Source organism: Anolis carolinensis, chromosome 5 (genome assembly GCF_035594765.1).
Source record: "Anolis carolinensis isolate JA03-04 chromosome 5, rAnoCar3.1.pri, whole genome shotgun sequence".
NCBI classification, from domain to species: domain Eukaryota; kingdom Metazoa; phylum Chordata; class Lepidosauria; order Squamata; family Dactyloidae; genus Anolis; species Anolis carolinensis.
This window is the reverse complement of record NC_085845.1, coordinates 102,587,214-102,600,980: the sequence shown is the minus strand read 5'-3', so window position 1 is coordinate 102,600,980 and position 13,767 is coordinate 102,587,214. Positions and strand designations below refer to the sequence as shown.

The window sequence follows — 13,767 nt, the reverse complement described above, 5'->3', positions numbered from 1 at the left end:
TACAACAACCCTGTGATCCCGGCCATAAAAGCCTTTGACAACACATCGAACATTTGGCTTCCTCCAGTCTGCTGGAACTTCCTCTATTTTCCAGGAATTCTCAAAGATAATTGCCATTGGCTCAGAAATTACTTCTGCTAGTTCTTTTAATATCCTTGGATACAATTCATCTGGCCTTAGAGACTTGAATCCATATAGCCAGATATTCCTCTACTGCCTCTTTACCTATTCTGTGCTTCATTTCCCCTACTGCACGATCTGCTCCATCATCCCCAATTTGATAGGTTAACCTTTCAGGAGAAGACTGAGGCAAAGAAGGTGTTGAGCAATTCTGTCTTTTTTGCTGTCTACAGTTACCATTTCACCATCACTTGTATGCAGTGGCCCTACCATTTTCTTGTTCTTTCTTTTGCTAGGGACGTACTAAAATCCACCCTTTTTACTGTTTTAACCTCTCTAGCAAGCCTGAGCTCATTCTACACTTTGGTTTTTCTTAACCTAATTCTTACACTAGCTTGGGTACCCGGCGGCGCCCTCTCGGATATCGCAGGGGGCGTCCAGATGACCCGATGAAATTGCGAATGCTTTCACCACAGAGCAGGAAAACTCTGCTTTGTAGCAAATTAATTTGTTAGTGGGTTTGTTCTGCACCTTCTTGGAAGGCACAGGGAAAACCCACTATGGCCGCTGTCTGGACTGGCCAATCAGAAGTGCAACACAACTTGCACTTTCGGCCCAGTTTCTTTGGATCCAACCCAAGATTTTATCATTATATTTTTGTATGTGATTTTTTATGACTTGTTTTATTGCTGATTGATTGTTTTATTGCTCTGTTTTTATATTGTTGATGTCCGGGCTTGGCCCCATGTAAGCCGCCTCGAGTCCCTTCGAGGAGATGGGGCGGGGTATAAAAATAAAATTATTATTAATTATTATTATTATTATTATTATTATTATTATTATTATTATTATTATTATAAGTCTTGGGACTTCTGAAGGAGCTGTCTGCACAGCTGTGTCGTGTTTTCTGGGCTGAATCAGACCCGGGAAATGCAAGAAGGCTCTAACTCCCTCCACAACCACCCCAACCCACTTTAAAAATAAAATAACTTACCCGGCCTCCATTAGCATGGTGCCGGAGCTCTCCTCATGCGTAGGAATGATGTGCCAGGAGATGGGCACTGGGAGGACATCTAGACAGCACCCACAGAAAGTGGGGGCTTTTTAAGCAGTGTGCAGACTACAGTCAGCCCTGACCCCGGTTTTTTAAACCCGGGTCAAAGTGGATTTTACCGCTGTCTGGAACTGCCCTGAATCTAAGGCAATCTCTTCTTCCTGATAAATTCAGAGTGTGGCTACATGGGCCTCAATGTGCTGGACCTTCTTTTCCAAGAGGGCTGCTAACTTGAATTTGTTACAGATATAGCTATTAACTTCCTCTGGTAAGAACACAAACATCCCACAGCCATTACAGGTAACTGCCTGAGCTCCCTCACCATTCATTTTGCAGAGGTAAGTTGAAATTTAAGTAGAGAATGGAACAGAAACCTGGGCCTTCCTCACAAACTCCCCTGCCAAACACGCACACAAACACCTATTGGTGTCGCCCTGCGCACTGAGCTCCTGTATACAAAGCTCGACATCTGGTCCAGTTCATATTCTATTCCCCACCTTACTCCCTTCGGTCATTAGTGGTAGTTGTAGCTACTGCCTGTCAGGATCTATCTGGAGCCACTGGAAACAAGAGAAACAAATGTATGTATTAACATGAATAAAAAGAGAATTGGCTACCTTAAACACAGGGTTTTGTTCTATATAATTGTAGTTGGTGTTCTAGAGCAGGACTTCTTTTCCCCCTTTCTTCCTGAGAAATTTTTACACAACCCCTATTACATTTATATCCATAATAAAAGTGAAAAATTGTATGTATGTGTGGGGCTCGATTGTCTAGTTACACAGACAGGCTCCCACTTCCACAAATAGTTATAGCTCCCACTACCCAGGATACACCAATGGCCCTCCCTCCAATGGCATTGCAGGTTATAGTGAGAGCTGTAAACATGTCTCAAGAGTCCTACCAATGTCCTCCACAAACACAATACTGCCCACCACCCAAGTGAAGGCTTTCATACAGGGACAATGTCATCCTAGATTTTCTATTTTTCCTCCATCACAGACACCCCAATGTTTCTTAGTCTCTATGTTGACGTGGAATTTGCATGACCCTGACCACTGCCTCTCCCTATCCTACTTTTTTCTATGGCACACAGCAAACAGAAAAATTGATCAGCAACTGAATATACTAGAGAGCTTTGGGAAGAATTCATCATGATTTATAGGAGTTGTAGGTGCTGGAATGTATAGTTCACTTGCAATCTAATAGCACTCTGAACTCCACCAGTGATGGACCTGGAATTAACTTGGCACACAGAACCCCCGTGACCAAAAAAAAAAAATACTGGAGGACTTTGGAGGGATTTCTAAGAGTTGTAGTTCACCTACATCCAGAGTGCACTATGAACATAAACAATGTTGGATCTGTTCCAAACTTGGCATGCATACCTGATATGCCCAATTTGAATATTACTGGGTTTGGAGGGAAATTGTACTGGACATTTTGGAGTTGTAGGTACTGGAATTTATAGTTCACCTACAATCAATGAGCACTCTAAACTCCACCAAAGATGGACAAAACTTGGCACACAGAGCCTGCATAACCAGCAAATAATACTGGAGGTATTTGGGGAAAATTCACCTTGATTTGGGGGAGTTGTAGTTCACCTGCATTCAGAAATTCTTATGCATTTCCGAATGGGAGCATTCATAAAATTCAAAAACAAAGACTGAGTTTTTTGTTTGAAAAAAGTGTTACACATTACCGAACTGATATATTACGTAACATCAAAAAACAAACAATGCCTTTTTCAAATATTTATTTATTTATTTATTTCCAGAATTTATACCCCGCCCTTCTCACCCGGGGGGACTCAGGGCGGCTTACACAGTTGGCAACATTCAATGCCAAGAACACAACAATAAAACAAAAACAGTACACACAATCAATTAAAACTATAAAAATACATCATTAAAATACATTATAAAAGTTAAAACATATGTAAATTAGCTCCATTTGTCTAAAAACCTCATGCTTCAGCCTTCAATCGGAACATGTCGACGTTATCATATTACTCGTTAAAAGCTTGTGCACACAGCCATGTTTTCACAGCCTTTCTGAAACCCAGAAGAGTTGGGGCTTGTCGGATATTTGTGGGGAGGGTGTTCCACAGCCGGGGAGCCACCACCGAGAAGGCCCTGTCCCTCGTTCCCACCAGCCGCGCCTGCGAGGCAGGTGGGACCGAGAGCAGGGCCTCTCCAGATGATCTTAGGGATCTAGCTGGCTCATATGAGGAGATACGTTCGGATAAGTAAATTGGGCCAGAACCGTTTAGGGCTTTATAGGTCAAGACCAGCACTTTGAATTGGGCTCGGTAGCATATCGGCAGCCAGTGGAGCTGGCTTAGCAGGGGGGTGGTACGCTCCCTGTATGCTGCCCCAGTTATTAATCTGGCTGCCGCCCATTGTACTAGTTGGAGCTTCCGGGCCGTCTTCAAAGGCAACCCCACGTAGAGAGCGTTGCAGTAATCCAAACGAGCTGTAACCAGAGCATGGACCACCGTGGCCAAGTCAGACCTCCCAAGGAACGGGCGCAGCTGGCGCACAAGTCTTAGTTGTGCGAAGGCTCCCCTGGCCACCGCCGAGACCTGGGGCTCCAGGCTCAGCGATGAGTCCAGGAGGACCCCCAGACTGCGAACCTGTGTCTTCAGGGGGAGTGCGACCCCATCCAGCACAGGCTGTAACCCTATTCCCTGTTCAGGCTTACGACTGACCAGGAGAACCTCTGTCTTGTCTGGATTCAATTTCAATTTGTTGGCCCTCATCCAGTCCGACACAGCGGCCAGACACCGGTTCAGGACCTGAACAGCCTCCTTAGTGACAGGTGGGAAGGAGTGACAGAGCTGGACATCATCTGCGTACAGATGACCCGCCATTGCCGGGTCCCCAAACTAGTACGTATATAAAACAGATTTGACAATCAAACATTTACTGATAATAAATCAGCATTTGCATGACTTGCTAAATGGGCTGATTTTTCTTTTTGTGGAGTATAGCTGAAGCATTTTCTGCAGAGTCCACTGTAAACACTGCACTAGCAGATTTGTGTAAATGTTTAAAACACGAAGTAGCATTCAGAAACCTTTTACTGTTAAATTTTTCATGTCTCCAATATTGAGGTAAGGGGACTCCATGTGAGGTCAGGACCCACAATTCAAGAAGCAGTGTACTAGAGAACAGATGGGGTTATGCCAGTCCATATGGAATTTTTTGCTGATGAAAATGAACATGTTGTTCTGAGTGAGTGAAAAAGAATGTGTTCTCTGATTGTGTGATGATTAGTCACAGTGGCTGCAAAATGTACATCTGTCTGGTTGTTCTCCCTCAAGGAATACTGGTTTATGGGATGGACTAGGCACAGAGGTAATCTGACAGCTGAATAAGGAAACAGGCACACATTTGAGTGAACTTGCGTTGGTCTATATATGATTTAGGATCTAATGTTTGGTGAAAACCAAGGCCTGAGGTGATGGTCCCATCCAGAGAGTTTGAGTTTCTACTTATGTAGACACAGAAAAACTGAATGGTGATATTTAATACTTCTCCTGTTCATGTGTCCTTTAGTAATAATCTCTCTTGCACTAAATGCAATGGCATCTTCACCAAGCCAGATCTTTTGGATGACTTTTTGTTTCCCTGACCTTGTTCCCCCTCCAGGAGTGTTAAATTCATATATGGAATTAATTTGTTTTCTCTCTAAAACAATAGCCACAAGAAGGCTTAATCAAGATTGAAAGCATAGCTATACAGAGAAATATTTATTTTTCCTGAAGCAACATTTCCATTGAAAGGAACACTATTATTGGTAAAGAGATGTGGATATATACCATTGGTGCTTCAAAATGGCAGAAATGGGTAAACTGTCTACTCTGCTCAGAGAGAAGTCTGAACAACTTTTCAAAGAGTGGGAACCTTTCTTAACTCTTGTAAAGAAGAAAGGAGGAAAAATAACACTTGTAGGGTTTGAATGTTTTTTTTCTTTTGTGCTCATTATGTAGAAAATCAAATATTTGTTTAAGAAGAAACTAAGTGACCTTTTTTTTAACGTATGTCTTTGCTTTGGTGGGTAAGAAGTAGACTGTTATTATTTTTTTGTGTGGATGTGGGTAGTGGGGAAGTTGCAGTAGATACTATGTAGGGGTAATATGCACAAGCCCTCGGTGGCGCAGTGGGTTAAACCCTTGTGCTGGCAGGACTGCTAACTTGAAGGTTGAGTTGCTGACCTGAAAGTTGCCGGTTTGTAACCAATCCAGGGAGAGTGCAGTTGAGCTCCCTCTGTCAGCTTCAGCTCCATGCGGAGACATGAGAGAAGCTTCCCACAAGGATGGTAAAACATCAAAACATCCGGGCATCCTCTGGGCAATGTCCTTGCAGATGGCCAATTCTTTCACACCAGAAGCGACTTGCAGTTTCTCAAGTTGCTCCTGACACGAAAAAGGGTGTTCATTTCTATTAGTATTTACTTGGCTTGCTTTTTTCTTAATTGCGCATTTTTATGTTGTGGTTTATGTAGCTTTTATGTAGAGTATAGCATGTTGCGTTTTTTGTCTTTGTTTTGTCTAAATTACAATGTTGTTGTTGTTTATTCGTTCAGTCGCTTCCAACTTTTTGTGACTTCGCGGACCAGCCCACGCCAGAGCTTCCTGTTGGCGGTCGCCGCCCCCAGTTCCAATTACAATAAAGATGTTTTTTAAACATATGTATAGAGACCCTGTTGTGTGTCCCTCTCACCATCTGAGAAGCTAGAGTGAAGAATAAAAAATAAACAGCTTTCTCAATAGCAGCCCTTTTGGCTGCAGAACTTTTACAACTGTTTTCAAATATGTTTTAAAAAATGTTTTAAGCTATTTTAAATCTTTTTACCTGTTTTATATTGCTTTGTGATCTTAGGTGGACTGACAAGAAATAAATAACCAAGCAAGCAAGCAAAAATAATACTACCACTGCTATTCCTACCCCCACACACCCCAATTTTCTCTGGCCCCTTCCACACAGCTGAATAAAATCCCACATTATTTGCTTTGAACTGGAATATATGGCAGTGTGGATTCAGACAACCCAGTTAAAAGCAGATATTGTGGGATTTTCTGCCTTGATATTCTGGGTTGTATGGCTATGGAAGGGCCCTCTGATGCTGACCATAGGTTGGAAAGAGGAAGAGTAAACCCCATATACCTGAGACAGACAAAGCAAGCTTCCCATTGGCCATGTCTCCTGGAAGCAGGATATGGGACTAGTTCCTAGAGTACAACTGAATGCAGGTTGACCCCACTTTAACTGCCATGACTCAATGCTATGTAATTCTGGGAATTGTAGCAATATTACAAGGTCCTTTTAGTCTTATTTATTTACAGTATTTATACCCCGCCCTTCTTAACCTGAAGGGGACTCAGTGCGGCTTTACAGAACACATATACGGCAAACATTCAATGCCGATTATACAATTAACAAGGACAGATAACACAAACAGAGGTAAAGGCAGTTTTTCCCATCTTATTTCTATTGGAAACTGTGCTCAGCTCCGGCCACGGGGAGGTGCTGTTGCTCCATCTTCCATGCCAAAGAGCTTTCCTCTGATCTATGTCCTTAAGGGCGCCTTTATCATCTTCCCGCTAAAAGCGATACTTATTTATCTATTCGTATTTCTGTTTTTGATCTGCTAGGTGGGCTGGGGCTAATGGCGGGTGCTCACCCCCAACCAGGGCTCAAACTGCTGACCTTTTGATTGGCAGGATATCTTTCAGCAGCACAGCGGTTTAGCCTGCTGTGCTGTTAAAGAGTGTGAGTGCCTCACCAAACTATAACTTCTAGGATTCCATAACATTGAGCCATGGCAGTGTCAGACTGCATTAATTCTACATTGTACATTCTGTAGAGGCACCCTTATGGCCCTTCCACACAATCATATAACCCCAGAATATCAAGGCAGACAATCCACAATATCTGCCTTGAACTGGATTTATCTGAGTCTACACTGTCATATAATCCAGCTCAATGTGGGTTTTATATAGGTGTGTGGAAGGGGTCTAAGTCTATTTATTTAATTTACTTCCTTTTTTCAGCTACAATGCTTCCATCATTATAGCAGAAGCAATTGTTAAAATCAATGAATGATTTCTGCAGGGGATGTTAATTGTTCTGCAAAGGTATATGCTCATACCAGATATGTGTTGGGAAATGTGAGAGCATATAGTATACACACTCAGAGGAGATTCTTGCCCAAGGCTTGTGGTGTCCATTAAGAGCTCCCTAACCACAAATTGAAGCACTCATAATTGCACAACATACTTAACGCCACCTCAAATCAGTCTTCAAGCCATTTGCAGTCTTGTGTGTTTCAATAAATGGGAAACTCCCATTTTTAGGCTGCAGAAAGTGCTTCCAAAGTGTTTTCAGCTGGTGTGATAAATGCAGTGTGCTGCTGCAATAAAATAAATAATAAAAGCTTTATTTGTATTCCACCCTCTCTCCCCAAGAGGACTCAGGGTGGATTCACAACAAAAGATAGCAAACATTCAATGCCAGATCCAATTCATAAACAAGAAACGTAAAACAAACAACCATGTTCCCCAAAAAACTGTATCCACAGCCGAATTATACCCAAAAAATCAAATAATATCACAATCTATCACTTAATCTACATCTAATGTATCTGACATAAATTATATAAACAACAGTTAGCATCCATTTAAAATAGTAACCAAAATATTATGCAGCCAATAACGCCAGCGAGGTCAATCAACAGTATTAACTAAGCCAAAACCAATTAAGTCAGGGTTTGGTCACAGGTTTGGAACAGGTATATTAATCAAATGTGATTTTCTAATTATCCTCCTCTCCATATGCCAATGAACAAAAATAAGTTTTTAATTGTTTTTTGAAGGAGAGGAGGGAGGAATTCATTTTTTAGGGAGGGAGTTCCAGAGGTGGGGGGTGATCATGGAGAACTCTCTCTCTCTCTCTCTCTTCCTCTCTCTCTCTCTCTCTCTCTCTCTCTCTCGTTCCCACCACCGCACTTGAGACAGGGGGTGGGATCAAGAGAAGGGTCTCCTCTGATGATCGCAGTGTCTGAGATGGTGTATATGAGGAGATGCGATCTGACATATAGGCAGGATATGAATCGTTTAGGGCTTTATAGGAAATGACTATATGAACTCTCTGAGTTATACAATTCTTCCCGAATTTTTTAAATAAAAACAGGCATGGACAAAATAGAGCAATGCACTGATCGGAAGAGTTACATTCCAGCAACTGCTCTCAGCTAAAAGTGCTTTCAGCTTTCTGAAGGCACTTGCAGATAGAACTGGTGTGATAAGAGTGGCTATCCTAGCATTCTCTAGCTCTTGGGTTAGCAATGCCAATGTCCAATTTTTTAAAGCCTAATGCATTCAATATCCAATTGCATCAAAAGATATTATCAAGTGGTAAGCTATAGCCTCCCAGGCTTTTCACCTTTGTCAGACAGTAAAGGTATATTGATAATACAACATGTGGAGCAGGGCCGGCCCTAGGTAATTTTTAAGTGTAAGCAAGCAGTATTTTTGGCGCCCCCCCCCCCCCAAACCAAGTGCTCCTTCACTCTTCCCCCCCTGGCTTTAGAGGGGTGGTGGGAGGTCGGGGGAGCCACAGGCGCTTCTGTTGTTTTCCTGCGCTGTGGCCTCGCGGCACGGGGATGGATGCTCCTTCACTCTTTCCCGTGCCGGCTTTGGAGGGGCGGTGGGAGGGCGAGGAAACCCGGCAGAGAGAGAAGCAGAGGCAAGCAGGCCAGTTTGGAGGCAGACTAATCGCGCTCTCGGAGGCGCCTCAACTGTGCCCTCTAGAGGATCGCGCCTTCAGCAATTGCATATATAGCTTGAACCGCCCCTGATGTGGAGGCTTCTACACAAAACTCAGAGGGCCGGTGGGTTGCCATGATCTACAGTGGAACTGGGATCTCCACTCCCCATTGATGTAATGGTGTTCCTGATCTGGTCCCCCCACCTCTCAAAATATCACAAAGGCTTCTGATAGCTGAATAGAATTCAAGGCTTGCCTTTATGTAATGGTAAGAAAATAAGAAAGGAGAAGAAATTGGAACAAAACAATCCTGGAAACCGTGCAAACATCTTTTATTTATTTATTTATTTACAGTATTTATATTCCGCCCTTGTCATCCTGAAGGGGGCTCAGGGTGGATGACAGAACACACATATACAGCAAACATTCAATGCCGTTTATACATTGACAATTGTACATAAATAGATGTATATATAGACCTTTCCCCATCTTTGGCATCTTGTGCTCGGTTCCGGCCATTGGGGGGAGGTGTGTGTGCTGTTGCTCCATCTCCTTGCCAAAGAGCCTTTATTCATAAACTTCTTCCTTGATCAAATTGCCAGCACTTTTTCTGGCTTTTCCTTATGGGTGCACTAATACCTCCCTGCTTTTGTAAGCGGTACCTATTTATCTACTCGCATTTTGCTTTTGAACTGCTAGACAGGCAATAGCTGGGCTAAAGGCCAAGAGCTCACCCCGACCCAGGCTTCAAACTGTCAACCTTTCGGTTGACAAGATTTACTGCAGCTGGTCATTAACTTGCTGTGCTAAAGCCTGGCCCAACTATTCCAAGTAATGTATCCATTATTCTTTCTCCTCCGATCCTAACTTCATGCTCTTGATGTTATATATTTTCTTTTCCTATATGCCCCTTCCTCGCACAACACCGGAGATATTCTAGAAATTGGATCAGTATAAGCCACCAATATGTATATCAGGAAATTCAAAATAGGCACAAAATGTTACTTATCACATTCTGTGTTGTGTACCTTCAATGTTTAATAAAACATTTAAGAAAAGGTATATTTGTTGTCGTCTGCCGTAAGGTTGTTTCTGGTTTATGGTGACCCTAAGGTGTTTCTATCTTGGGGTTTTCTTGTCAAGATTTATTCAAAGGAAGTTTGCATTTGCCCTCCTCTGAGGCTGACAGTAATTCACTTGTCCAAGGTCATCCTGTGGATTTCCATGCCAGAGTAGGGATTCAAACCTTGGTCTCCAACGCTCTGAACTGCTGCACCATGCTGATTTTATGTAAAGATTACAAAACTGCTGAATATAAAAACACTATCCATTAAAATCACGATGATGATAAACCTTTACATATTTTTTTCAAAACGCATATGAGATTAAGATTTCATCATTGTTTCTAATGGAGGTGGCATAAGAGGTTTTTCTTCCATGTTTCTGCACATTTAGCATGACAGGTGCTGAACTGGCAGCACTGGAAATTGAAGTCCTCTATTTTTCCACAGGCCTGGCATAGCATGGGCAGCAACAGCCATGCAAGCTTCCCCACACTGCCATGCCAATGTGTCTGAACCCTCTTCTGAAGAGATCACTTCCGGAGGTGAGTGGGAAGGTCAGTCTTTCTGTGTGTCCAGTAGCTGTGCAGTACGCCAGTGGCTACCAAAGCTCCCAGTGTGCTTAGCATGTTGTGAGCAATCGTCTATCACTTAGTTGGTTGAAAGTCCAACTTGTATTGAACTAATAGGAAGCAACGTGCTTTAAGGTGGCCATATTGCTGCTATGCTACTAAGAAGGGGAGAAAATAAAACGTACATATCTAAAACTAATAATTAGAATGAACCTGATAAAACAAAGAAAGATCAAAACCTTATGTCAAATAGTGGCTAACTGCCACTAGCTCTCTTCAGAGCTACAACACTAGTTCCTAGAGCAAGGCATACAGAGGTAAGATGAACAGGCAAGACAAAGGGGTTTGTGTGGTTGTGCACAAAGTGAGTGTGTGCTGCTTAGGGAAACCAAATCTTCCTGGACCGTGATCAGAGAGTTAATGAAATTGGGCTTCTGGCAAGGGATGCCTTGCACCTCACAGAGGTTGGCAGGAATGTTTTACCCAAAAGTCTCATAAATTTGATCAAAACACTTTTAAATTGGGTTTTCTATGGTACAGAGATAGTACTTATGAAGGCAGAAGTTTTAACAAGTGACAATATAGAGAGGACAAAAATTCAACAGAGAGAAAGAAAAAACTTTAATAAGCAGCTTGGCGGGTGTCCATGGTCTTCGATGTCTCTACACCAGAGTTTTTCAAACTGTGATCCTCCAGATGTTTTGGACTTTAGTTCCTACAATTCTTAAGGTGGCTGGAATTTCTGGAAGCTGAAGTCCAAAACACATGGAGGAGCGTGGGTTGAGAAACACTGCTCTACACTAATGCTCAAAGCATGGGAAATAAACAAGATGAACTTGAACTTTTAATACAACCAAGCAAATGCAATATAATGGGTTGGATAAGTTTCATGATTGGAATGTAGTAATAAAAGGTTATAACCTATTTCTGAGAAGTATTATGTATTTATTTACAGTATTTATATTTTGCCCTTCTCACCCCGAAGGGAATTTAGGGCAGATCACAGAACACATATATGGCAAACATTCAGTGCCAATTATACAATGACAAGACAGACAACAGATAGAGGTATTATATAGGCTTTTCCCCATCTTTTCAGCATCTGCCCCCTCACATGGATATAAACATATGTTCCTGCCAAAACCCAGTTCTTTTTGATCCACCGTAATGGCAGGATTGCTGAGAAGTCTTCAACATTTTGGCATTTTTTGCATTGTATTGTAAAAGGCTTTCACTGAATCATTGGAGCATTGTGTGGTTTCCGGGCTGTATGGCTGTGTTCTAGCTGCATTTTCCCCCTGGCGTTTCTCCTACATCGGTGATTGATATCTTCAGAGGATCTTCTAAAGATACCATCTACATATGTGTCCTGTTCTGCAGCTCTCTAGAGAAAAAATTACCTCACAGGCAGACTTGAAGGCTTTTATTTCTCAAAGCATACAGTATGGTTACAAGCAAAGTTCCACCTGACAGTTGCTTTCCCTCTCAACTCCTCCCCTTCACACTCTGTTTCCATGAAGACCCTCCCTCCTGGTCAGCTCTCCCTTGCTTCTGGTGTGCCACAGGCCAAGGCATGACCTATTTTCATGGTTCCCCACAATACCAGGAAAGGAGATCATGACATATCTCTCCACCTAAAAACCACTCTGAAAACAGTAGAATTGCAAAATGAAAAGAACATTAACAACATGAACTAAAATCCAAATCATTGTACAGTAAAACCCCACTAAATCGAGCCCTGCTCGTCCGAGCGTCCGGGCAATCCGAGCCAAATTCCGCCCCCCCCCCCTCACCCTGCCAGATCCCAGTGCTGCCAGAACCCAGCCGGGTGAGTGAGTGAGCGAGGGACGGAGGGTGGGCTTGCTCTCTTGCTCCTCCGCCAGGCAGGGCGCTGGTGCTGTCGGCCCCAGCATGGCAAAGGAGCCGAGGCACGGGCAGGCGGGTGAAGGAGGAGGGCCCCAAAGGCCCTCCTCGCTCCCCCGCTCGCTGGCTGGCTCCTTTGCCATGCTGGGCGCTGGTGCTGCCTGCCCCAGCATGGCAAGGGAGCTGAGACACGGGCGGGTGGGCGAAAGGCGCTCGATGGCTGGCTCCTCCTGTGTTGTCAAAGGCTTTCATGGCCCTGATCACAGGGTTGTTGTCAGTTTTCCAGGCTGTCTGGCCATGTTCCAGAAGCATTCTCTCCTGACGTTTCGCCCACATCTATGGCAGGCATCCTCAGAGGTTGTGAGGATGCCTGCCATAGATGTGGGTGAAACGTCAGGAGAGAATGCTTCTGGAACATGGTCATACAGCTGGGAAAACATACAACAACCCACAATGACATACATTGAGCAACACGAAGTTACAGGGATCAACATAATGATGCTGCAATGATGGAGAGACTTAGCAGCAAAGAAACGTCAGTCATTGGAAAAGTAGGCAAGGATCACAGATTTTTTTCAATCTCATAAGACTGAACTTTTTACGGATTTAACTTCCAACAATGTTGTTACTGTAATTTCATTTTATGCAATTCTATCTTTATTTGTAGTCAATTTTTAGTAGTCAATGTTTTTAAAGTTAATGTTTTCAATAAATTGCAATGTTTTGGTGCTAAATTAATAAATTCGGTAATTACTACATAACTTTACCATGTATTGAACTGCTTTTTCTGTGGGTTTGTTGCAAAACATGATGTTTTGGTGCTAAATTAATAAATACAGTAATTACTACATAACTTTACCATGTATTGAACTGCTTTTTCTGTGGATTTGTTGTAAAACATGATGTTTTGGTACTTAATTTGTAAAATCATAACGAAATGTGACATTTAATAGGCTTTTCCTTAACCCCTCCTTATTATCCAAGTTATTTGCTTATCCAAGCTTCTGCCAGCCCATTTAGGTTGGATAAGTGAGACTCTACTGTACTTGCTTTGAACTGGATTATCTGAGCCCACACTCCCATATACTCTACTGTACATATACTTTGACAGGTGCCTCACAGCGGCATAGCTGGGTATATTTGATGGAACACCACTCGCAAACATGGAGCCCTGACATGTTGACTATCCACCTACTGCCTGAATCACTGGAGTGTTGTGTGGTTTCCGGGCAGTATGGTTGTGTTATAACTGCATTTTCCTATGGTATTTCACCTACATCGGTGGCTGACATCTCCAGAGGATCTTCTGAAGATCCAAGAAA

The 13,767-nt window shown here is 42.8% G+C and overlaps 1 protein-coding gene across 3 annotated transcripts in view; it reads left to right on the top strand.

Annotated features, from left to right (window-relative positions):
- ppp2r2c (protein phosphatase 2 regulatory subunit Bgamma) overlaps positions 1 to 13,767 on the top strand; it is a 62,141-nt gene that overhangs the window by 21,733 nt on the left and 26,641 nt on the right. Inside the window, exon 2 of one of the 3 annotated variants that reach the window (XM_003221357.4) lies at positions 10,461 to 10,555. The exons of 1 other annotated variant lie outside the window; for it this stretch is intronic. In XM_003221357.4, coding sequence (XP_003221405.1) covers positions 10,489 to 10,555 — 67 coding nt within the window. In that variant the 5' untranslated portion in view covers positions 10,461 to 10,488. Of the gene's footprint in view, positions 1 to 10,460; positions 10,568 to 13,767 lie in introns of all 3 variants that reach the window. One more of the 3 variants, XM_062982037.1, reaches the window with a different exon arrangement.